The 25,571-nt window shown below is 42.9% G+C and overlaps 1 protein-coding gene across 2 annotated transcripts in view; it reads right to left on the bottom strand.

The window, feature by feature from the left end:
- The window catches only part of RAB40C (RAB40C, member RAS oncogene family), a 47,965-nt gene extending 24,307 nt beyond the window's left edge, over window positions 1-23,658 (bottom strand). Inside the window, exons 1-2 of one of the 2 annotated variants that reach the window (XM_089539913.1) lie at window positions 23,541-23,658; window positions 17,174-17,529 (exon numbers count right to left, since the gene is read on the bottom strand). In XM_089539913.1, coding sequence (XP_089396039.1) covers window positions 17,174-17,327 — 154 coding nt within the window. In that variant the 5' untranslated portion in view covers window positions 17,328-17,529; window positions 23,541-23,658. Of the gene's footprint in view, window positions 1-17,173; window positions 17,530-18,098; window positions 18,292-23,540 lie in introns of those variants that run through there. The other variant, XM_089539914.1, reaches the window with a different exon arrangement.
- Between the last annotated feature and the right edge of the window lie 1,913 nt (window positions 23,659-25,571).

Here is a 25,571-nt window from a genome sequence, read left to right on the forward strand (position 1 = left end):
CTTATGGGAACCCTGTGAATTTTATAGGGTTTTCTTATTATTTATTATTATTATTAACCTTTATTTATAAAGCGCTGTAAATTTACACAGCGCTGTACATACAACCTTTTAGTTAGACAGTTCCCTGCCCACAGGCTTACAATCTAAAAAGACACGACACAAAAGGAGAAGGGAGAGGTGGTGGGGAAGGGGATCAGGTCCAGCAGTTCTTCTCTACCTCCGAGGCCTGGACCAAGGCAGATGGAATGGAGGGAGGGCTTGGGTTCTTAATGGATGGTCAAAAGGAGAAGGAAATGACAGTAGGGAAGGGGGAAAGTCCAGCTCATCTGCTCTCTCACATTGGCCTCTCTCCCCCTCAAGATGGTGGTCGGAAGGAGGGCTCTTTGTCTTTGCAGGCGAGGCCTGTTGTTGCTGGCAAGGGGAATTTAAACCAAGATGCTCTACAACCAACAGTGGAACATATTACATGACCAAGTAGAAATAAAAAGACAATGGAAACAGTACATGGAAGAACTATATATAAAAGAGATAAAAAGATGACAGATTAAGTCAATGAAGAACCATGTGAAGGTTGGATCTACCCTGGAAGCCAAGATGACTGTCATACTTGGCCATATCATGAGAAGAAATGACTCACTAGAAAAGACAATAATGCTTAGCAAAGCAGAAACCAGTAGGAAAAGAGGAAGACCACATTCCAGATGGACAGACTCAAATCAAGGAGGCCAGGGCCTTGAGTCTGCAAGACCTAGCAGGGCTATGGATGATAGGGGCAACTTAGAAGTCTCTCATTCATGGGATTGCTATAAGTCAGACATGATCACAATTAAGCGCAGTAGACTACACCACTGCAATTTCAGCCAAAAATCACAACTGGAAGTGACTTCCAAGTATGATTTGGGAAGGTTTCTGGAGTGTGATGTGTTTCATGCTGATCAGTCTTTCAAAGGAATGAGCTCATTAGATGGCTATAGCACCGAGAGCTGCTTGACATTATAGATTCTTAAGTAAAGTACTTGGTGATCACTTCTGAGCCTACATAGTATCATTAAGATCTTAAAAGATACCCCAATTTTCATTACAGATCTTCCTTTCTGCATGCTCATCCCCAAACAAAAGAATACAAAAGTGACTACAGTGCTGTTTAATTTGTGAGGTCAGTAACTTCTCCACCAGCAGAACAAAAACAGAAGAAACCAATCTATCTCACATTTACTGCTTTCACTATCTAGGGCAGGGGTAGGCAACTGTTTTGAGCCGGGGGCCGGGTTGCTATCCCTCAGACAACTGGGGGGCCGAAGCCAAAAAATAAATAATTAAATAATTTTTAAAAAATTTAAATAAATAAATAAACCAGGACAAATGTAGGACAAAATTTTCAAATGGTGGACACTTTTTTTAAAAAAGTGGAGGACACGCAAAAAATTTGCTGATTTTTAAAAAAATGTTAATATAAATGCATGTTTCTGAGGCGTCTATAGACAATTGCCCCCCTTGCCCCTGTGCACGAGAGGCCAAAGGCCCCGGCGGCAATCGGTAGCAGGAGTAGGCTGGGGCCGGTCCCAAGGCCTCGCCGGGCCGCATTCGGCCCGTGGGCCACAGGTTGCCTACCCCTGATCTAGGGAAACATGTGGCCATAACTCTGGGCCAGATGTTTCTTTTCAGCAAAAGGAAGGGAGGTTAACATGTTTCTCCAGTCCCATCCAACTACAGGCACACCCCATTCAAGAGGCTAAAGGGTAATATACATACGTCCATATTCTTATTCTTCACAGAATAGAATAGTTGACATAAAACCCCCCAAAACTGCTACTCCATCCAGCAGCTGAGCACATCCTTAGAATTCTTCAGAGATTGCAGCTGCCAGAGAATGTTTTAGGCTTCCAGCTGTAAAACCACAAGACAAATTACTCACGTTCTTTAGTTTTCCCCTAATTACTGATGTCAGATCATACAGTGTTGGAGAAGAAGGGGTTAAACAACCTCATCTGGGCTGCTCCCTTACATAATGCTCCCCAAAGGCTTCTTAATCACCATCCAACACTTGCAATTCGCACAGGAGTTCTCCTGTACATGGGGCCACCACTGCTTGGGGCAATATGCATGATTTAAAGGCCAACAGTTCACTCTATATTTCAGGCACATGGGCCATTTAATTCACTCTCCTACCCCCAAGCTACGGGCCATGCATAGAACACTAGTGACCTGATATCCCTTCCTAGCAGCTCTATCCTGTATGAGAAAGATTTAACAGCACTTGCAGAAAGCAGATTCCTCATTACCCCAGTCTCTGAAGGGGAACCACCTTGGTGCAGAAGGTCTGTAAGTCAGACCTAAGTACCCATATGCTTGTGTTCTTTTGGACTTCTGAGGATGCAGATGGAACACAAATCAGAATGAGGTGTGTATATATATTGTTATTTTGTTGTTAGCTGCCTTCCAGTCGGATTCGACTCATGGCAACCCTGCGAATGAGACATTTCCGGGTCTCCCTATTCTCACTCTCTCTGCTCAGATCCCGCAGGTTCAAGGCCCATGATCTCCCTGATTAAGGCTATCCATCTGGCATGTGTTGCGGTCTTGCATTCTTTATATTGCCTTCTACTTTTCCTAGCATCATGACCTTTTCTAATGACTCGTGCCGTCTCATGGGCTGGCCAAAGTATGACAGCCTCAATTTAGCCTTCTTGGCTTCCAGGGAGAGTTCAGCTTGATCTGTTCTAGGACCCAACTGTTTATCTTTTTGACCATCCACAGTATCTTCAGCACTCTTCTCCAGCACTGTATCTCAAATGAGTTTATTTTCTTCCTATCCACTTTTCACTGCCCATCTCTCTCTTGTGTGTGTGTGTGCGCGCACACATGTGTTGATATGTATATATACACACGCGCACATACACACTTAACGCGGGGGATTTAGAGATCAAGCACTCTTAAATGCACATTTGGTATTGTGTTACAAGTTAAATCTTACTGGACTTTAGTTTAGCATCATAAAGCAATTATATCAATAGATCTGCTAAGGATAGTTTTGGGTTATCTGAAAAAAATATGCAAAAAATCTGATCTGGAGGATATCAGAAATTTTAGATATGTCCAGCAAATTCATATTTATTCTATTATGTTGCAAGAAGAGCACGGTTCAAGTAAAAAGATGTTTTTAAGGATCTGGGCTGTTGCTACTATGGTGAAATTGATATATTATACTATATGTTTAATATAATAGAGAGAGAATAATATATGAAAACAATTTTGAGTAAGTGAGTGTTTTAGTCACAATTTGGAATGATATATTTCACGATCATAGTCAATAATATTCTTTGTTTTTATTGTTGGTTTTCAGAATGTATGTATTACAAGGATTTATTATGTATAATTAGCATTGTGTTTCATCAGAACTATTTTAATAACAAAGCTTAAAGTATATTTAAAAACACATCATCATACCCTAGAATCTACATTGCTTTCATGGTCACACTCCCCATGAAAGGATTCTGCCAACGTAACTTCATTCACATTGCCAAAGGGAGAACCCATTAAAATGGAATTAATGGAAAAACCATTAAAAATGACATGGGAAAGAAGTACTCTGGAAGCCTGATTCTGACAGGAGACTGAGCAAGGGGAGAGATTTTAGCCCCCTCAAATGTACAGCATCTACAAGTCAGCGACTAATCATTAAACCTGCCACATAACCACAATGCATTTAATTTTCCCTAACAAGACATCCATTGTCAATTGTCAAACAATCTCTTTTATTGGTTACTTACCTTCAAGGATTAAAAAATTTAGGCGGGATACATACCGCCATATAGTACGTCTTCTATACGTACTAGGGTTAGGAAGGGGCGGTGCTTCCGCACCCCCCTAACCCTAGTACGTATAGAATACGTACAAGATGGCGGCGCCCCTTCCACATGGGCGCCGCCATCTTTACGTACTGGACGCACAGCGTCCAGACGTGTCGCGCCGCTTCTGACGTAGCGAGCGCGCCCCTGGCGCCTTGCTACGTCGCAAACGCGACTTGAAAAGAAGCTCCATTTTGGAGCTTCTTTTTTCGGTCCGCGCGGGAGTCGGGCCGTCTGAAGGCTCCGGCTCCCCCGCGGACCTACTGGCGGCGGCGGCAGACCGCCGCAAATCGGCGGTCTGTACCCCGCCTCCGTTTAATCTTGGCATGGCGCGACTTCTTAATCAGCTCGAAGTCATAATGTGTAAGAAAGTGCATTCTGGAAACACCCAGTTTCAATAACTGCTGAATCCAGAATATCCAGCATCAAAAATTAATGACAGTGCACACTAGCACAGATATATTGTATTATTTCTCTTGGAGCAGAGAGGGAAGATGCCTCACTGTCACACCATATAGAATTGTTTTCGATTTCCATGGATATTTTTTTTTAAATCTTCAGGGTTCAGCAAGAATGTTTAAATCCCTGAGTAACTTTTCGTATCTGACAGTCTTTACAAAGGTCCACACATTCTAGCTGGCTTTGGTAGCGGCCCAAACCGTTTCTAGACACAGACGGCTACTGCTCCTCAGTCGGGGCAAGCAGGGTCTCTATTGGGACATCATGCAGAGGTTCAGTTCTTCCATATACTTCCAAAAATTACTGCAACTTGGCAGCAAGGGTCTTCCTCCCTCTTCATCTTCTCCAAGGTGTGAAGAAATGACACTTGACCATCTTGAAAGTCTGAGAGTTGTCTGCCCCCTTCCAGCCTGTGTTTATGAACCTCTGATTTGTAGATTTTAACCATGTTTTTCTATCCCAGCAGTAATTCTGAAAATCTAAAACAAAAGTACAAAACTACCAATATAAAACCGCTTCTTGATAACCAATATAAGCCATTTAACACACTTCAGCAATGTTTAACACCAACACCAGCTCTGTAGTCCATAAAGTCCTCTGGGACATGTGTTTAACATCTACAGATTTTGCTGGGGAGAAAACTCTAAATCTAAGGTATCATGACACAACCATATTTACACCTTAACAGATCTTCTCTTCCCATTAAACAAAATCCAGACCAGATAGTGGTTCACAGCTGGGGGGATACAGATGCACAGTATCCAGGCAACATAGGATTTTATCAGCTATAACCAGCACCTTGAAATTAGGACTCCATAGTACAGTTAGAGCGTTATGGGCTTTGTGTGTGCCACTGGCTTTTTCTCCAGTGAGGGAGAAGCTGCTAGTTTTATCTGACTTTCAGTGTATGAACTGTCTTTGGAGATGTTTTCAGATAGTGTATCTTTAGTTTAATGTGCTTCATTTTTAGTTTCTAGTGTTCTAATGGTTCTTTTCAGCAGACACAATCCAGGTGCTTTCCAAATCCAAATGCTGCTTTTCCATTCACAATAAAAATGCACTGCCAGACCATGTGAATGCACTGCTTAAAAGCAGAAAACACACAAACAGTTTGGGGTCGGAACAGAATTAATTCTACAACATACATAAATTATCTGCTTGATTTTGCACAATTTAGTCTGTTTTTGCTAGTTAAGGTGAGGATGGAAATAAACTATGCAGGATACCAAAGCCTCCTTTTTAACCACAGGAAGTACCACCAAGAGCTGCCCTCACTTCTTTTCAGGCCTCCTCCTTTATCCAGAAGAGTAAAATAAAAGAGAGTGTAATTGAAGGGTCTACACTCTGTGAAGCATCTTAAAACAGTACACAGTCCTAGCCTCTGAAAGGCTGCGTCTCCCTGCTTTGATTACAAAACGACAGAAACATATCTAGTGCAAACACTGAAATAAATGCCCTTCCAAATCCTTTTGAAACTAAGCAGGCTAATGTTCCCCAAGTCTGAATTTGGATAGAAATTCAAATTGATTCTGACACACCAGAAGCAAAGAGAGAGTTGTAGTTTGCTTTGGGAGCCTACAAGCCTGGAATCAGTCCATTTCAGACATGTCTTGCTATCCACATTTTATGTATACCAAAGATTGTATAACCATGTCATGTGCCTCTTTTACTCAGTCTCCAAGGTGCTACAAGATCCCTTTGCATACTGCATTCTTGCATGACTGAGAATAGCCATATATTGAAAGAGAACCAGTCTTAGGACCCGTAAGCACTTGCTGATGTTAACAATTCCTTACAAAGAAAGAATGAATAGCATGCACTTGCTGCTCAAGTTAACTTTAGAGGGGCAAAGTTAAGCCATTTTCTTTTAGCAGCAGCAATACAGAAGATTCAGTGTTAGAAAATTCAATGCAGGAGTGTTTTCTTGGTGGATTCCTGCACTGGCCACGGGATACCTTTCAATTCTGATACTCCAAGAAACAGAATGTGGAGTAATCCAACCCAATTGTAAAACTGGATTAGGCATAGTTTTAGAAAAATGCTGCTTCTGCACAAGATACCTTAAGAAAGTAAAAAAAAAAAAAGCAAAAGGAAAGAATGAAGACATGGAAATGGGGTATCAACTCAAGATTCTTTAGCTATTATGTCAAAGCTATGCAAGCAGAATGGGAGATAAACATTTCCTTGAAACAACTGCTATTTAGAAAAGGAATTGTCTTTGCGTCACACTCACAACCCTTTAGAGCACTGCTTCTCAGGCTAGATGATGTAGGGACTATCTTTTTGCTGGGATCAGAACTGTATGTATGACAACTGCCTACAATTTGTTTCCTGGAAACTCACTAGGGACCAGAGCCACCACTTCAGGGGCCACCACTTGAAGTAGCACTGCTTTAGAGGCAGCGCTTGTCTGACAGGACACTCCTTCGCTCTCATTTGAGAGCTTATGGAGTGGCAATAGGTGCAGCGAAGAACTCTTTCTATGCTGCACGTATTGCGTCCGCAGAGTCGCGTCCAGCAGAGCTGTTCAGGGTTGTGAGGGAGCTAACTCAGCTCCCTCCCTCCCTGAGCCCTATTTTGGAGTCATCTAAAGCCTGCTGCGATGATTTTAACAACTTCTTTGCGGATAAAATCTCTCGGATAAGGGCTGATCTCGACGCCAGTATTTGTGCAGATCCTGTAGGAGAGGAGAGGTGTCCGAAGCGTCCGTGGCCCCTGTTATACTGGATCACTTTGAGTTTGTTAGTACCGAGGAAGTGGACAAGATCCTTCGAAGTGTTAGGAAAACGACTTGCTCCCTTGATCCCTGTCCCTCATGGCTGACAGCTCAGGGGGGAGATGCGGTGCGACTCATGTTGCATCGCATAATTAATATATCTCTAAGTGAGGGTCAATTTCCATCTAAATTAAAATTAGCAGTGGTCAAACCCCTGCTAAAGAAGCCCTCCTTAGACCCCCTGATTCATAACAACTATCGGCCCATCTCGCTGCTGCCTTTTTTGGGGAAGGTGATCGAGAGAGCAGTCGCTTTCCAGCTTCAGTCGATCTTGGATGACACCGATTTTCTGGACCCATTTCAAACCGGCTTCCGGGTGGGCTATGGAGTTGAGACTGCCATGGTCGCCTTAGTTGATGACCTCCGTCTGGGCATGGACAGGGGGAGCGTGTCCCTGTTAGTGCTCTTGGACATCTCGGCGGCCTTCGATACCATTGACCATGGTATCCTTCTGGGACGCCTGAGGGAGTTGGGAATTGGGGGCACTGCTTTGCGGTGGTTCCGTTCCTACCTCTCGGGCAGATCCCAGATGGTGGAGCTCGGGGACTGTCGCTCCGACAGGAGGGACCTGACATCTGGTGTCCCTCAGGGAGCGATTTTGTCCCCTATGCTATTTAACATTTACATGAAGCCGCTGGGAGAGATCATCTGGAGACATGGGGCGAGGTGTTATCAGTACGCTGATGACACCCAGATAGTTTTCTCTATGTCTCCGACTGATGCAGTAACTAAGGATGGCATCTCTCCTCTTGATGCCTGCTTGGCGTCGGTAATGGGCTGGATGAGGGAGAACAAACTCAGTGTGAATCCAGGGAAAACGGAAGTACTGGTGATAGGTTCCCCGGCTTCGGGTAGTGAGATCTGTCACCCGGTCCTGAACGGGGTCACGCTCCCCCTGAAGGACTCGGTGCGCAGCTTGGGTGTACTCCTTGACTCGTCGCTCCAGCTGACTTCTCAGGTGGATGCGACGGTCAGGAGTGCTTGTTATCAGCTTCGGCTGATACGCCAGCTGCGTCCCTACCTGGACCGTAAGGACCTGGAATCTGTCGTACATGCTTTGGTAACCTCTCGATTGGATTTCTGCAACGCGCTCTACATGGGGCAACCCTTGTACCAAACCCGGAAGCTGCAATTGGTGCAGAACATGGCAGCCAGACTGGTCGCTGGTAGTTCCAGGTCAGACCATATAACACCTATTCTAAAAGATCTTCACTGGCTGCCTATTCGCTTCCGAGCTCAATACAAGGTGTTGGTTTTGACCTATAAAGCCCTAAATGGCTTGGGCCCAGGGTACTTGGAGGACCGCCTCTCCCCATATAATCCGCCTCGCACACTCAGAACATCCGGGACAAACCTGTTGGAGGTCCCTAGGTCCAACCTTGTACGGACCTCTCAGAGGGCTTTTGCCATCGCTGCCCCTTCATCTTGGAATAAGCTCCCCGTAGAGCTTCGCTCCGCCGCCTCACTAGCTATCTTCAAGAAAAATCTGAAGACGTATTTATTTCGGTTGGCCTTCCCGCCTTAGTTAGACTGTTTTTTCCTGCCCTTTCTTCCCCTTTTGACCCCGGTTCGCTGTAAATTAACTTTTTTTTCTCTGCCCTTGACACGCGTATTTTATTGATCTCCTGTTCCTGTTTTCGTAGTAATGTTTTTAACTTTTATATTTGAATTTTTCTCTTCTATTGTACTGTTTTAAATCTTGTAAGCCGCCCTGATCATATCTATGGAAGGGCGGGGTAGAAATAAATTTATTATTATTATTATTATTATTATTAAATATTTATTGGTATTCTATAGTGTTCCACTAAAATATTTCTTGTTGATTAAGTTTGTAGTTATTTGGGATGTAGTGAGCAAGACTTTATTCACAATGTTTTAGCCAATTTTGTAATGAGTCCAAATGTTGAAATAGCCTTACCATTAGGGTGTGTGTGTGTGTGTGTGCGCACATTTTCAAGTTGCCTGTCGACTTATGGAGACACCATGAATTTTTCAGACGATTTTCTTAGGCAAGGAATACTCAGAAGTGGTTTCACCAGTTCCCCTGGTATTTGTTGGCAGTCTCCATTTATGTACTAACCAGGGCTGACTCTGCTTAGCTGCCAAGATCAGACAGGATCTGATGCCTTTAGGGTTATTTAGGTACAGCCCTCTAAAATGGTCGAAGGATACATCTTCGAAGAACTGAAAATGAAATATTAATCTACCTATTAATTTCTCCAAGATAATCTCTATTTTTATTGTGGTGTGCCCAACATCACAATACTTGCTCAACATCACCAAGTGGGTTTCCACGACTGAGCGGGGATTCGAACCCTGGTCCCCAGAGTGATAGTCTAACACTCAAACAACTACACCATGCTGGCCTTATTTATCATATTATTGAAAAGCTTTTGCTTACAAATGGCATGGGCTGCATCTGCACTCCAGAGTTAATGCAGTTTGACACTGCTTTAACTACTGTGGCTCGATCCTTTGAATCCTGGAATCTGTAGTTTGTTGTGGCACCAGAGCTCTCAGACAGAGAAGACTAAATATCTCACAAAACTATACTTTCCAGAATTTCATTGCACTGAGCCATGGCAGTTAAATCCATGTCAAACTGAATTAGTTCTGCAATGCGGATACAGCCAAGGAGAACTTTTTTCCATGGTCCTGAAAAATCAGTTAAGTAGTGCCTTCCATTTCCAAACAGAGACAGGCTATGGGAAATGTTGCCAAGTGCTGCGCTGGTCCTGAACATTAGTTATAAAGTCCTTAAATTTTGGCATGTCCAGCTACTTTTCAGACAAAGTATTATTAGCCTTCTAAAATCCTTCATTCTTAATCCAAGGCCCTCCTCTTAATCCTTCCATGATCTGAAATAAAGCAAGCAATGACAGGAGAGGAGTTTTCCCTCAGTTCTGATTCTTTAAGATACAGAATGTCTCACTTGGTGTCAGCTTTTCTGTTTAGCAACAGGAAACATCTTTATATTGTATTTGTCCAGGGGATCCCAGTTTTATAGTTTTGCAAAAATTTAGGGTGCCTTGCAGTGGTTTATGAGATTTTATTATAACTCATTTTCAAATAGCATACTGGCCCAAGTGTCCTGTTACTGAAAGTCAATTTATGCATTTAAAAAATATAAGAAAGCTAATAAATATATGTTTTGCTATGCGCCAGCACCAAAACTGGAGAAGTCCAAGCAACCAGATGCCTGACTCGGGCATCATGTTATAGATATAACTAAAAGAAATCTGACAATTTGGACACTATTTCACCACAACCTTGTTTTCTGTTTTCACAACGTGCAAAGCATCATTTTATAACTTATCATGCAAAATTGTCATCTTTTACATATTTATGACACTTTAGAGAGCAGTGCTATTCACGTTTTTTCTTCTTCAAATGATCCACTTTGTTTAGTTGAACGTTCTTCCAGGTTTGTGAAGACAGGACTCCTGCCTCAAATATAGGCTAGGAGGAAAAGATGAAAACAGAGCACATTTTATAGTAAAGGCAAACAGCAGTTCACAAGCAACAAAGCCTTTGTGAAGTCTCCTGATAAAAATAGCAGAGGTGCGGAATGGTCCCTTGGATCTCAGTGAGGTATCTGTCAACTGCATGTAGGAATTGGGTATGTAAAACACACCTTGAAAAGCATTTCACTCGTTTAAAAAGAATTTTAAAAGTGCAGTTTTCACAACATTCCCCAGAATTTGATGCTGGAACAAACTGAGAGTCAGCCGACAGAGGGAATATTACTGCCCTCATCTTTTCAGCAGCCTTTATATCTGTGTCCATTCTGACAGGAGGCAATAAAAATTATGGCTGTGTCATTAGCAATTTCATGTTTATTTTTGAAGCAACGAAGGGGAGTTTCTACGGCACAAGGAAGCAAGAAAAGGAGGAGGGGAAGGTTGCAAATTTGTTAAATTATTTTTTTAGAAGGCTAAATCATATTTTTCACAAACATTCAAAATGCCGCATGTCCATGCGCCTGGCAAGTCACTTGCATTGACAGTCAAGCCCATGTTTACCCAGTATGGCATTTAACAGTGGAAGAATGTGTTAAATGTCTTTCCCAACTTTATGAGGTACTAAATTCTTCAAAGGTCTATTTACACTGCACTTGCACCTACACAATCTTAGAAAGACTGATGAACTAGGCCATGGAAAGAACAAGATATTTGCTGTAGACTAATTTGTTCGTATTTACTTTGGGCGAAAAAACACCTCTCACATAACCAGAAATGTAGAAAGCATCGGAGCAATCCGTCTGTAATCACACATTAAGCGTCTCAACTTCAGTTCTTGGACTGTCCAGTGATGGCTAGGAAATGTTCCCTTCAATCTGAAAGGAATGTCAGTTAGATGAATTAATGCTGATCTAGATGGGTCCATTTTCTGATTCTGCAAGAGGCAGATTCCTGCCTTCAAGCACTGATCTTTTAGGCTGCATCTGCACTGCAGAAATAATGCAATTTGAGGCAGCTTTAAATGTCATGGCCCAATGCTAGGAATCCTGGGGTCTGTAATTTGTTGTGATACCACAGCTCTCTGACAGAGAAGGCCAAATCTCTGACAAAACTAAAAATCCCAGAATTCCACAGCACTGAACCATGGCAGCTAAAGTGGTGTCACAATGTGTTATTTCCGCAGTGTAGATGCAGCCATCTTCGCTAACCCAGGCAAAGAGAAAGAGAAAAACGTTTCAGCTCTGTATATGGGAAAGGCATTATAGTCATGGTTCTGGGTTAATTCCTTGCAGATGCTAACCCTTTAGTTATACTGTTACGCGTATCTCTTGTCAAATACTCCAGAGAAGAAAATACTTTCAGATGATTCATCTACCCACTATGCAAACCAACAGAATACTAATCCAAAAGGAACAAACTAGATCTGAGTTATTGCAGTAGCTAGAGTTTAAATTACAGGGTTTGATTTGTGACATATCATGCACTTCTGTCTCATGTGCAACTTGTCTCCAACTGAAAGCCACATCTGTAGTGGCACAGAATGATTGTGCTTATGAGCAAGAAGACCTTCACATCAAGGATGGGCTGGGTGTTTATGGAATAAGGTCTACTACTACACTCCTCCTTTAGCATTTCCCCTGGACATTTACCTGGATGATAGACATAAAGGAGACTGGTCCAAAGCTGAGGTTGTGGTGGATCAGAGAAATTAGGATTTAGCCTCTTCTGTAACTGTTTCCTAGACCTTCATGAAATGTTTCACTAACAGAGATGCTCTAAGCAAGCTGAGTGCTGCAGTATTTCTTCCTGGAGCTTCAGCAACACTTGCAAAGAAGGAATGGCTCACAGCCAGAAGAAAAGACACAGTCCAATATGTGCAATGAGAAGACAGCAAAGCACACACAAAGCAAGTTCAAGAAAGTGAGCACTGTTTTAAGGTGACAAGAAAGTTCCTCATTACGCAGCTGCATCCATTGGCAACAAATAATAATTACTGTTCGCTCCCACAAAGAGATGAATCTTTAAGTGCTTCATTACGGAGTTTCCACTTGCAACCCAATAACCTTGTGGGCCCTTCCAACTCTAACAGTCTATGAGGCTCACACAAAAATACAAAAGAAACAAGTGCCATCCTTTACACTCAAGAAAGCCTACTAAATATGTCAGTAAAATAAGTGAGCCTGTACTGTTAGTTGTTTTGATGGTCCATTATAACAAGGTAACCTTTGTTTTTTAACTCAAGACTAAAAAATGTCCCACATTCCAGACAGCAACTTAGTTTCTACATACTTGCCCCCAAATGTACCCATTTTGAAAGAGCCAGATATGCTATTAAAAACTAAAGTGTTGTTGCTTTTCTGAAACTGATTATCAACATTTCTATGATCAGTTTCACTCATTAGATCTCAGCTGGCTTTCCTAAAATGCTGACAATTGACTTGAAATTGAGGTGACTTAATGGTGGAAACAAACTGTACGGAAAATGAAAAAGGGTGGCTTAACAGAGCATCTGGTTAAAATAGAGAATAGAATGTGTTTAGCAGTTTCTAGGCTTTGCGCAAGAGCTTTGGCATGATGTTTCAATTTTGTGGTTTGGGGGCAGCATTACAAGCCTGTCTACTTTAAGCCAGGAAACAAAATGTAGCATTTTATCACCAGAATGCTACTTTAAAGATAGAAATGCAATGATCAGAGATAAAAATATCTGAAAATTAATAAATAGCAACTAGTCAGTACTTATTTTGTCCCGTATTTTACTTTCCAAGGTGAGCAATCCAATCCCTCTGGAAAACCCCAAAGTTGGACATGAAGCCAATATCCTCTCCTACTATATTGCTGTTTAGCAACTAGTATCCAAAGGCATGCTGCCTTGGATCCTAAATGCAGGCTATCTTCATCATGTCCAGCAGCCATCAAAAACCATATACTTCAGGAAGTTCTCCAAGCCTCTTTTAAAACTATCTAAGTTGGTGGTTACCAATACACCTATACGAATGCACACATCCTGATTTGTTGTTGAGTGCCTTCATGGGGACCCTAAGGCAAACCTATAGTGGGGCTTTTGTGGCAAGATTTGTTCAGTGGGGGTTTGCCTTTGCCATCCTCTGTGGCGGAGAGATTGTGGCCTGTTACAGACTGCCAAAATAAAGCTGCTTGGGGTCTCTTTGGAGGCATGCTGTTTAAATGATGCATGCATCCTAAGAATCCGGAAGCTGCACCAAAGCTGCACTCCAGTATTTAGGAATGGAGTGTGGCTTTGGCGCGACCTCTGGATTCTTAGGACCCAAGCATCATTTAAATAGCATACCTCCAAAGAGACCCCAAGCAGCTTTATTTTGGCAGTCTGTAACAGGCCTGTGATTTGCTCAGCATCATCCAGTGGATTTTCCATGCCTCTGGTCTCCAGAATCCTAGTCCAACTCCCAAACCATTACACCATGCTGGCTCTCACATTTGGACTTAGTATCTCCTGATACTAAGGGGTGAAACAAACCGCCCCAAAGGAGCGGCTTCTGGCCACCCCATTGAGTGTGGAAAAACCTTTGGTGGTGGTTTTCCCACATTTTGTTAGTGCATGGCATCTAAATGCCGTGCCGCCGAAATGCTGCCCACTGTGTGGTTGGGTGTGCAGCATGACACCAGCTTGGCGGTGGAATCAGGGCATGTGGACGCCACACCCCCAAGCCGCTGGGAAGCCAGCTCTTTTTGCTAGTCTGTACTGGCCCTAAGTCCAATGTGCTTCTCACATTTAACTGAGAATAGAATGCACTAAGGCAGTGGTTCCCAACCTGTGGGTCGGGACCCCTTTGGGGGTCGAATGACCCTTTCATGGGGGTCGCCTAAGACCATTGGAAAACCTGTATTTAATTAGTTATGAAGTAGCAATGAAAATAATTTCATGGGTTTGGGTCACCACAACATGAGGAACTGTATTAAAGGGTCGCGGCATTAGGAAGGTTGGGAACCACTGCACTAAGATAGCACCATCAATATATTTTACCAAGAATTTATGCTCCAGTGAAGGGCTGACAATCTGAGGTTAAGAAAGCCAAATCTACAAAACAGACTGTGGCACTGTTATCCTCAAGCACATTTGTCATCCACAACAAATCAGCTTCTTGATCATTTCCAAAAAATGAATATTTACAGTTTAGTGCATTTCCCCAAGCACTATACCAAAACAACACACCTAAACCCCACCAGTCAGGCACTTAGCACACAATTATAATCTTATAATAGCAGCTACAGAGATAAGAAGTTAGGAAGAGATAAGGACGTTTAAGCAGTTATTGGTGTTAGAGGTGTAGTTAGTATGTGCTCAGGAAGTTATCAACTGACAATTCATTATAATTCCTTAGGCAGCACTAACCAAATACAACCTACTCAAATGTGCAACAAATGCATAAAGCAGAACACTTCCAACTGGGGCGGCATCCGCACTGCAGAAATAATCCACTTTAGCTCAATGGAACAATGGTATGGAATTCTGGAAACTGTATAGTTTTGTGAGACATTTAAGCTTCTCTGTCAGAAGAGCGACGATGCCCAACAAACTACCATTCCCTGAATTCCATAGCATTAAGTCATGGCAGTTAAAGCACTGTCAAACCAGATTATTTTTGCAATGTGGATTGTCTGTAAACTATACAGGAGCCCAGTTCCTGTCTGAAGCAGGATATTATATCCAGTTTTGGAAGATTTGTGAAAGACGTTTTTGTGAGGAAGGGCTTTTTTATTTCCAGAACGTTGGATACTTGTTGTTCCTTTTCAGATTTAAATGATATTGACTTGCTTGGTGTGATATTTGAAGCTGATGTTGATTTTATATAATCTGAATAAATGTTATTCTTGCCTACCAAGGGAGCTTATTAAAAAGAGGTTGTCTGTACTTTTAAGAAATACAATCACTCATCTTTGTTATCTATGGTATTTTATTTTCAATCATTTATTTTTGGATCTATATCCCACCTTTCTCCCAAAAATGGAACTTACATCAAGGCTGCATCCACACTAAAGAAATAACCCAGTTTGGCACCGCTCTAACTGCCCTGGCTCAAGGCTATGGAATTCTGGGAATTGGAGTTTGTTGTGGGGTCCAGAGCAGAGCAGTGCCAAATCAGGTTATTTTTCCAATGTGGATGCAGCCCTAGACATGTTTCATGGAACTAGCATTAAGGTTTTTGCCCATTCCCATCTGAGTGGAAGTCTACATAATCCTGTCTTCTTCCCTCATGCCATTACTTTCACCTACAGTGCTTAGACAACACCTGGAGTACTTTTGTAGTAATAGTCAGAGAAGATTGTGAGAATCTACAAATGAAACTACTATCAGATTCTCAGGCTTAAACTTCATGCAGTGACAAAAAAGCAACTGTTTAAACCTAGATCTGTCACCATCACATCTAGTACATGGCATAATTCGATATTTGGAGCAAGAGAGATGCATGCGCATGAGCTGCATGTTCACTCCTACCATTTACCTCCCTGCTTTTCTGACTTCCCTTTCCAGATGCTTTTCTGCTCAGCTTACAATATCAGCAAGGAGCTTGACTAGAGAAAAACACATAGGAGCAGGGAGAGAAAAGAGAGTCCATGAGGCGGCACAAGGTACAAAGTCAACTCTCATGCCCCTATCTTGCTTTGAAAATGGACATCCATCTCCTTTATATGTAACTGGAGTAGCTGCATGTCTAACAAAGAGATCTGCTTTTATCACATATAGTCTCAGCATCGGGGACTTTTGCTTTCAAGGCAGGCACCAGGTGCCAAGTGTTTAAAGCCTCGGAACCAAAACCAGCGCAAGGATTTGCCTTCTGTTGTCAAGCCCCTGGGGTCATAATTCTAAATTTAAAATGGTTAGAGCTATGACAGATTGCAAAATCACCACAGGACACAGACCCTGCCAGGCAGTGTTACTCTTTAACTACCATAAAAGACACAGGGGAAAGTATGGTACTACATCTTGGCTCTTAATTATAGCCTTGCGACACAACAGTTAATGGTCTGTCAGCTTTTCATTAAAAAAAGAGACTATATCTGTTCAGGAAGGAACAAGACGTGGCACTTCACTCTTTGTGCCCAAATATTTTGAGTTAATCTGGTTGTCGGCTATACATACATCTTTGGAATTTACATTTTAGCTTCATCAGGTTTTGAATTATGCCTCTACAAAGTAGCATTTCACTCCTCTTTCTTCATTACCTGAAATCCAAAAAGCAGTGTAGTGCTCCTGCGCTGTCTTCTTTAGCACTGCAGAATCCAGTATTATAACAGAACGTATAAAAGTACACTACAATACTTATCCAAAATTTCTCCTACACAGCATCAGGATTTTAAGAACAAGGACACACAACTTTTGCATTCGCACTAATGTGACACTTGAATTGGTACTTAACCACCTTCACCCCCAGTCATAAAATATAAACCCAAGATACAACAGAACATATCCCCTAAGCGATCTTGCATGCTTTGTAGAATCTTAGTCATTCCTCACAAAGTGTCTGTTTTCAAGGTATGTGAGACCAACTTGCTTTATGACATGCTGTAAAACTATATTCTAGAAGTGAGGAAATCAGCACCCATCATTACTGCAAGATATTGGCTTTAGTGGTTTTATCCAAACTTCTTACCATTGCTGTAGGCATAAGGCGATTCTGAGGCTCCGTCTTGAAGGCTTTCCAAGATCTCTCCTTTGCCCACATCACTGTCTCCCACCAACAAAAACTTGAGTAGATAATCATAGCTCTTCACAGGGCTGCCCTGGGTCCCCATTCTCCCTCTCATTAGTGAAGACGTGCAATCTGCATATTAACCACACAGCCAGCCTGAAAGGTGCACAAAATATCAAAACGTCCAGGGGCAATTTTGGGAGAATTTGCACAGCGACGTCTTTCCAAAGGCAGGCACAAAGCAAGGAAGAATCAGACGTCTCACAGCAGGTTCTCCATCCTTTGTGAATAATCTTCTGTCAAAATATGCTGGGGTCCTGGAGGAAAATAAAAGATGTCTTATTTACTGTGCATTTTCTGCCTGGTTGTTTAGAAAGTGTGAAACGCAAACAGCTTTAAATTCTCTGGACTGCTGAATACAAGTGTTATCGCAATGGCTGTTCTATTAGAGGGAGAAACACACATCCGTACACACAGAGAGATGTGGGGTGGGGTGAGGGGGGAGCAGGCCAATGACTACTGATAAGTCCCCTCATCCTCTTGGTTGTCATGGGTACACCTAGTCTGAAAACGGGGTGGGGGGGCGCTTGTGATGGGTAGGTACCTTCTAGATCAGTGGTTCTCAACCTTCCTAATGCCGCAACCCTTTAATACAGTTCCTCATGTTGTGGTGACCCCAATCATACAATCATGTTCATTGCTACATGCAAATAAGTGTTTCCCGATGGTCTTAGGTGACGCTTGTGAAACGGTCGTTCGACCCCAAAAGGGGTCCCGACCTACAGGTTGAGAACCACTGTTCTAGATCTTGTCAATTACAATTCCAATAATCCCTAAACACTGGTTATGCTTATAGGTACTACAGTCCAAAGCGTCTGTAGAGTACCTGAATCATAGAGCTGGAAGAGACCACAAGGGCCATCCAGTCCATCCCCATTCTGCCATGCAGGAACTCTCAATCAAAGCATGCCCGAAAGATGGCCACTGAGCCTCTGTTTGAAGACCTCCAAGGAGGGAGACTCCATTACACTCAGAGGGAGTGTGTTCCATTGTCGAACAGCCCTTACTGCCAGGAAGTTCCTCCGAATGTTGAGGTGGAATCTCTTTTCCTGCAGCTTGCATCCATTGCTCCAGGTCCTAGTCTCTGGAGCAGCAGAAAACAAGTTAGCTTCCTCCTCAATATGGCATCCCTTCAAGTATTTAAACAGGGCTATCATATCACCTCTTAACCTTCTCTTCTCCAGGCTAAACATCCCCAGATCCCCGAACTGTTCCTCATAGGGCATGGTGCAGCAGACCCATAAGACCAAGTACAGGCCATAAGTCCCGGTCAAGGAAGAGATAAACCCTGAGTCAACTGATCTGCCTCATCTTGCAAACATTTACCTGCAGTTTGTATGTACAGGGACACACAAGCAGATCTCAAATTCCCCACACGGTCCCCTGGTCCAGGGGTTCTCAAACAGTGGGGCAGGACCCCCCCGAGGGAACAAGCGTTGCTCAAAAAGGGGGGGGGGCAATACTTGGAGGTCTTGATCCCTCCTCTTCCCAAACCTTTTTATGTGTAAAATTTACATATGAGTTGGGTTAAATGAGTGAATTTACTTAAACTGTTCTAATTTGAATGTTATTTTCTCATAAAATGTTAAAATATGAGTACATGTGTAAACGAAAATATGCACATGAATATTCATATACTATGTTGAAGGGGGCGCGACATTCGTATGCCGATGTAAAGGGGGGGTCTCAAGGGTAAAATGATTGAGTACCACTGCCCTGGTCCTATCTCTCATTTCATAGATCCCTTACAGGAGTGTGTATGTTAAGAAATCAACTGTGTTCTATTCAACTTTCCAGATCAACGAAGGTTAATTATAATTCACAAGACAACCCTGCTATATTGGTTATTTCCATTTCATTTCCATTTCCCTGCTCTGCCAAAGATCTCACAGAGATGCAGCTAGGTTCCTTTCTTTATCGTTCATTCAATGCTCTCACTGGCATTGGATCAGGATGCTCCCCAAAGGAGTGGCTATTCATGGGGTAAGCACTAAGTAGGAGTCAAATTCTGTTAAAAACTCTCTAGAAACTCCTTTCAGGTGTATTAACAATAGTGGTTAAAAAGGATATTCCCCCCCCCACCCTCCGGTGCAGGCTTACTGAGAGCTGCAAAATTGTAAATCATGTCAGCCGCTGCAACTACAAGGAACAGGCGGTGGCTCAAGATTAATTAACAAAGAGCAGAAGGGTGTGAACTGGTATGTATCATGCCACAGAGAAGCCCAGGAACAGAAAAGGAGGAAGGTAAAGCGCTCTCATACCAAAGGGAAAAGCTACCACGACTGGAAAAGTGTCAGGAGAGAAATGTCACACCAGAGTGAAGGTCCAAGACGCCAGGCATCTGAGCCAAGCTTTAGAAAGGGAAGAGGAACGGCGAAACAGAGACAATGAGACTAAAGGGGTTCATCAGGCTAATGCTCTGTACAGTTTAGTCACCTACTTAAAGGACAGAAAGGACGGGAACAGGTTTCCCCCTTCTGACCTCTTTATGTATGTTTATAGGCAATATGAAGATTATAATCTGTGTGACGGCTAGTATAAAGCCAGACACAATCGAGTATCATAGTGACAGCCACAAAAGGTTTAGGTGTGTAAAGGGAACGGGAAAGAACTCACTCTGTAGGTGCTGGATACTGAAATTAGGTTTCACAGTGCCTGACCCTAAGAAAGGTACCAGAAGGAAAGCTCCGGCACAAGCACCAGATAAAGAGACAAATACACACAACGCAAAAGGAGGAGGAAAGAATAACAGTTTGAACCATGTTACTTAGCAGTTGTTATGTTAGCTATGAAGGAACCAAACAGGATCCCGAAGTGGCAGGATGTATCATTAGATACTAAAAGTAGGACAAGTAATGCCATTGTATTTCCCATTTCTATGTATGGTTGTGAAAGCTGTACAGTGAAGAAAGGTGAAGGGAAGAAAACCAACTCATTTGAATGTGGTGCTGGAGAAGAGTTCTAGGATACCATGGACTCCTAAGAAGACAAATCAATGAATCGCAAACGAAATCAAGCTTGAACTCTCCCTAGAAGTCGAGAGTGCTGCACTGTTGTTGGTTTTGTGCGCCTTCAAGTCGTTCCTGACATATGGCAACCCTAAGGTGAACTTAGTGTGGGATTTTCATATCAAAATTTGTTCAGAGGAGGCTTGCCATCACTAGAAAAGACAATGATGGCGATGCTTGAGAAGGTAGAAGGCAGTAGGAAAAGAGGATGGCTGCGTTCCAGATGGTCAGAGTCACTCAAGGGAGCCACAGCTCTGAGTCTGCAAGACCTGAACAGGGCTGTTGACTTGGAGGTCTCTCATTCATAAGTCAAAGTCGATTTGATGGCAGTTAACAACAAAAAACAAGCGCTTCCAAAACGACCTGTACTTATGATTACTGACCGCAAAGCAAGTGAGAATTATTATTCCCCCAGGATGCAGACTAGGAGACTGAGAAGAGAGTGGAGTAGCTAAAGCCATATGCTGACTTTATAGAGGCAAGATCAGCACCTGGGGCTTCCGGATTTGTAAGTTGTTCTTGGTCACAATGCTTCAGCAACTTTCATGGTGCTTCTCTCCACCCTCAGACTCATAGCAGCCATAATGCACTAAAAAAACCCCTATAGACAGTGACAACACTTCCCATACTCCACAGCCAATGTGACTTGAATCCTGCTCCTGTCCAATACTTCCTAAACGAAACGTTTAAACCTGAGATGGTTTTCTTGGTGGATGCTCTCTTGGGTTGCAGCCACACTGTAGACGTAAGCCTGGTTGACACCACTTGAACTGCCATAGAATCCTAGAGTTGGAAGAGACCCCAATAAGGGCCCTGATCCAGCCCAACCTCATTCTGCCACGCAGGAACTCTCAATCAAAGCATCCCCAACAGATGGCCTTCCAGCCTCTGTTTAAAGACCTGCAAGGAGGAAGACTCCATTACACTCTGAAGAAGGAGTGCGTCCCACTGTCAAACAGATCTTACTGTCAGGAAGTTCCTCCTAATGTTCAGGTGGAATCTCTCTTCCTGTAGCTTGCATCCATTGTTCCGGGTCCTGTTCTCTGGAGCAGCAGAAAACAAGCTTATTCCCTCCTCAATATGACATCCCTTCAAGTATTTAAACAGGGCTGTCATATCACCTCTTAACCTTCTCTTCTCCAGACTAAACATCCCCAGCTCCCAAAGTCTCTCTTCATAGGACATGGTTTCCAGGCCCTTCACCATTTTAGTCACCCTCCTTTGGACACTCCAGTTTTTCCACATCCTTTTTGAATTGTGGTGCCCATAACTGGACACAATATTCCAGGTGGGGCCTGACCAGAGCAGAATAGAGTGGCACTGTTACTTCCCTCAATCTAGACACTATACTTCTATTGGTGCAGCCTAAAATCGCATTGGCCTTTTTAGCTGCCGCGCCACACTGTTGGTTCATGTTCAACTTGTGCTCTACTTGGGACTCCCAGATCCCTTTCACATAAGTCTCATTTATGGCTCAATGCCATGAAATTCTGGGAACTGTAGTTTGTTGCGGTACCAGAGCTCTCTGACAGAGGCGGCTAAATGTCTCACAAAACTACAGTTCCCAGAATTCCATAACATAAGCCATGACAGTTAAAGTGGTTTCAACCTGGATTATTTCTGCAGTGTGGATGGAGCCTAAAGAGGGCTAACCTGGCCCCTCAGTGCTGTCCTTCTATCTGCAATCAAAGACCCATATTTAGGAGATTGGGGTTCTGGAAAGTGACTGGCTGCAAACCAAAGGGCTTTTAATGAGGGAGCGCTCTTTACTGATGTGCCTTCAATGTGCCATTAATAAAAAAAACCAGTTTTCATACTGTAACTCTCTTTTTAGCAGAACCTCTCAAAAATCATGATTGTTAACCCAATGTCATGTTTTGCATGAGATAGTTTTATAATCTATGGATGCCAGCCGTGGAAGCCTTCGACTTTACAATGTTAATACTGTTGTTACTGCTGTTATTATTAAGCCTGAGGTTAAAATCGAGGTAAAAAAGGACAGTTCTGAGGTACAAAGTGAAGTAAAAACAGGCAGAAATGGACGATTCTGAGGTAAAAATTGGCAACTCTGAGGTAAAAACTGAGGCAGAAATGGACGACTGAGGTAAAAACTGAGGCAAAAAGGACGATTCTGAGGTAAAAACTAAGGCAGAAAGGGACGATTCTGAGGTAAAAACTGAGGCAGAAAAGGACAATTCTGAGGTAAAAACTGAGGCAAAAAGGACGATTCTGAGAGAAAAACTGAGGCAGAAAAGGGCAATTCTGAGGTAAAAACTGAGGCAAAAAGGACGATTCTGAGGTAAAAACTGAGGCAGAAAAGGACGATTCTGAGGTAAAAACTGAGGCAGAAAGGGACGATTCTGAGGTAAAAACAGGCAGAAAAGGACAATTCTGAGGTAAAAATTGAGACAGAAAAAGACAATTCTGAGGTAAAGCTGAGGCAGAAAAGGATGATTCTGAGGTAAAAACTGAGGCAGAAAAGGACAATTCTGAGGTAAAAATTGAGACAGAAAAAGACAATTCTGAGGTAAAGCTGAGGCAGAAAAGGATGATTCTGAGGTAAAAACTGAGGCAGAAAAGGACAATTCTGAGGTAAAAACTGAGGCAAAAAAGGACAATTCTGAGGCAAAAACTGAGGCAAAAAGGGCAATTCTGAGGTAAAAACTGAGGCAGAAAAGGGCAATTCTGAGATAAAAACGGAGGCAGAAAAAGGGCAATTCTGAGGTAAAAACTGAGGCAAAAAGGGCAATTCTGAGGTAAAAACTGAGGCAAAAAGGGCAATTCTGAGGTAAAAACTGAGGCAGAAAAGGGCAATTCTGAGGTAAAAACTGAGGCAGAAAAGGGCAATTCTGAGGTAAAAATTGAGACAGAAAAAGACAATTCTGAGGTAAAGCTGAGGCAGAAAAGGATGATTCTGAGGTAAAAACTGAGGCAGAAAAGGGCAATTCTGAGGTAAAAACTGAGGCAGAAATGGACGGCTCTGAGGTAAAAATAGACGTAGAAACGATTCTGAGGTAAAAACTCAAGCAGAAAAGGGCGATTCTGAGGCACAAACAGGTCAATAAAGGCAGTTCTGAGGTAAAAAAAATGAGTTACAAAAGGAAGGGCTTGAGGTAAAAAGGGACGGTTCTGAGGTTAAAAAAAGGACGATTCCAGGGTGAAAACTGAGGGGGGAGGTACGGTTCTGAGGCTCAAAAGGGCGGTTCTGAGGTAAAAACCGGAAGCGAGGAAGCCAAGGCCCCACAGTCCCCAAGACTCACCTTCCTCGGTTCCTTCTGCCTTTCCAGCTGCTGCCACCTCCTCTCCGCGTCCGGGGCTAGAAAGCGAGCGCCAGAGGCCTCCGGGTGAACAGGACGCCAGCCCACCGCCGCTGCCGCCACGCCATAGGCCCACGCGCACGTCAATCATCCCGCCCTTCCTTGTGTTTTTCCCCTCCGTCCCGCCCCCAACCCTGGTTGAATGCTTCGTCACGCTGCTTCGCCCAATCAGGAGCCGGGAAGGAGGGAGTGGGCGGGGCAAAGAGGGGCGGGGAAAGGAAAGGTACGCCAGGAAAGCCGACCACCGTTGTTTCTCCTTCCCTTTGGGGACTACTTGTCCCAGAATGCAATGCGCGCGCTTCTCGCTCCGACGCAGCAATGGAGCAAAGCATGCTGGGAAGAGGGCGGGGCGATATACAGGAGGAAATTGTGTATATATATATATATATGTGTATGTTTATATATATATATATATATACACATACATACATTAATATATTATATATCATATATATTTATATAATATTATATAATATACATATAACAATATATATATATATATACAATTAAATATATTTATATATATATTATATATTTAAATATATATATATTATAATATATACATATATATATATATATAATTAAATATATATATACATATAATTATATATAATAATAAAAAATTATATATATATATATATATATATATAATATGTTATATGTATTTAATTAATGTTATGTATAGTATAGGAGAAATTTTTATATATATATAATGAGAGGGAAATATATACGGCTCAATGCTAGGGATTTCTGGGAATTGTAGTTTTGTGAGACACTGAGCCTTCTCTGTCAGAGATAGCTCTGTCGGGCCCACAATAAACTACAATTCCCAGCATTCCATTTCAGTGAACCAGGGCGGTTAAAGCCCTCTCAAACTGGATTACTTCTGCAGTGTGTTTTGGACCTAAGCGACTGGGTTCTTGGTAGAAAGGTATAGACAGGCAGAAGGCTCCACTGGATCGGCTGATGCATTCTTTATAGGCAAGCTTTGAGTATCCCTTGTCTGAAATGATTGGCACCAGAAGTGTTTTGCATTTTAGGGGTTTGAGGATTTTGGAGTATTTGCATATCCATCATGAGATATCTTGGAATCCTAGAGTTGGAAGGGAGCCCAAGAAGGGCCCTGATCCAGTCCAGCCCCATTCTGCCATGCAGGAACTCCCCATCAAAGCATCCCCATTTACAGAGGGCCATCCAGCCTCTGTTTAAAGACCTCCAGGGAAGGAGACAGCCCTTACTGTCAGGAAGTTCCTCCTAATGTTGAGATGGAATCTCTTTTCCTGCACTTTGCATCCATTGTTCCGGGTCCTGTTCTCTGGAGCAGCAGAAAACAAGCTTGCTCCCTCCTCAATATGACATCCCTTCAAGTATTTAAACAGGGCTGTCATATCACCTCTTAGCCTTCTCTTCTCCAGGCTAAACAGCCCCAGCTCCCTAAGTCTGTCCTCATAAGGCATGGTTTCCAGACCCTTCACCATTTTGGTCACCCTTCTTTCTTAATAGAATCGTAGTGTTGGAAAAGACCTCAAGGGCCCTGATCCAGTCCAACCCCATTCTGCCATGCAGGAACTCTCCATCAAACCACCCCTGAGAGATGGCCATCCAGCCTCTGTTTAAAGACCTCCAAGGAAGGAGACTCCATCGCACTTTGAGGCAGCCTTTTCCATTGTCAAACAGCCCTTACTGTCAGGAGGTTCTTCCTAATGTTGAGATGGAATCTTTCCCCTCCTCTAATTTGAATCCATTGCTCTGGGTCCTAGTCTCTGGAGCTGCAAAAGGCAAAGCTCTTGCTTTACTGAAATGGCACCATGTGGGGTGATAGAGGCTTGCATCCACACTGCAGAAATAATCCACTTTGACACCGCTTTAACTACCATGGTTCAGTGCTAGGGAATCCCGGAGTATGTAGTTTGTTTTGGCACCAGAGGTCTGACAGAGAAAGGCTAAATACCTCCAAAACACTACAGTTCCTTG

Source organism: Sceloporus occidentalis, unplaced genomic scaffold (assembly GCF_023333645.1).
Source record: "Sceloporus occidentalis isolate IW3139 unplaced genomic scaffold, rSceOcc1.0.p SCAF_10, whole genome shotgun sequence".
NCBI classification, from domain to species: domain Eukaryota; kingdom Metazoa; phylum Chordata; class Lepidosauria; order Squamata; family Phrynosomatidae; genus Sceloporus; species Sceloporus occidentalis.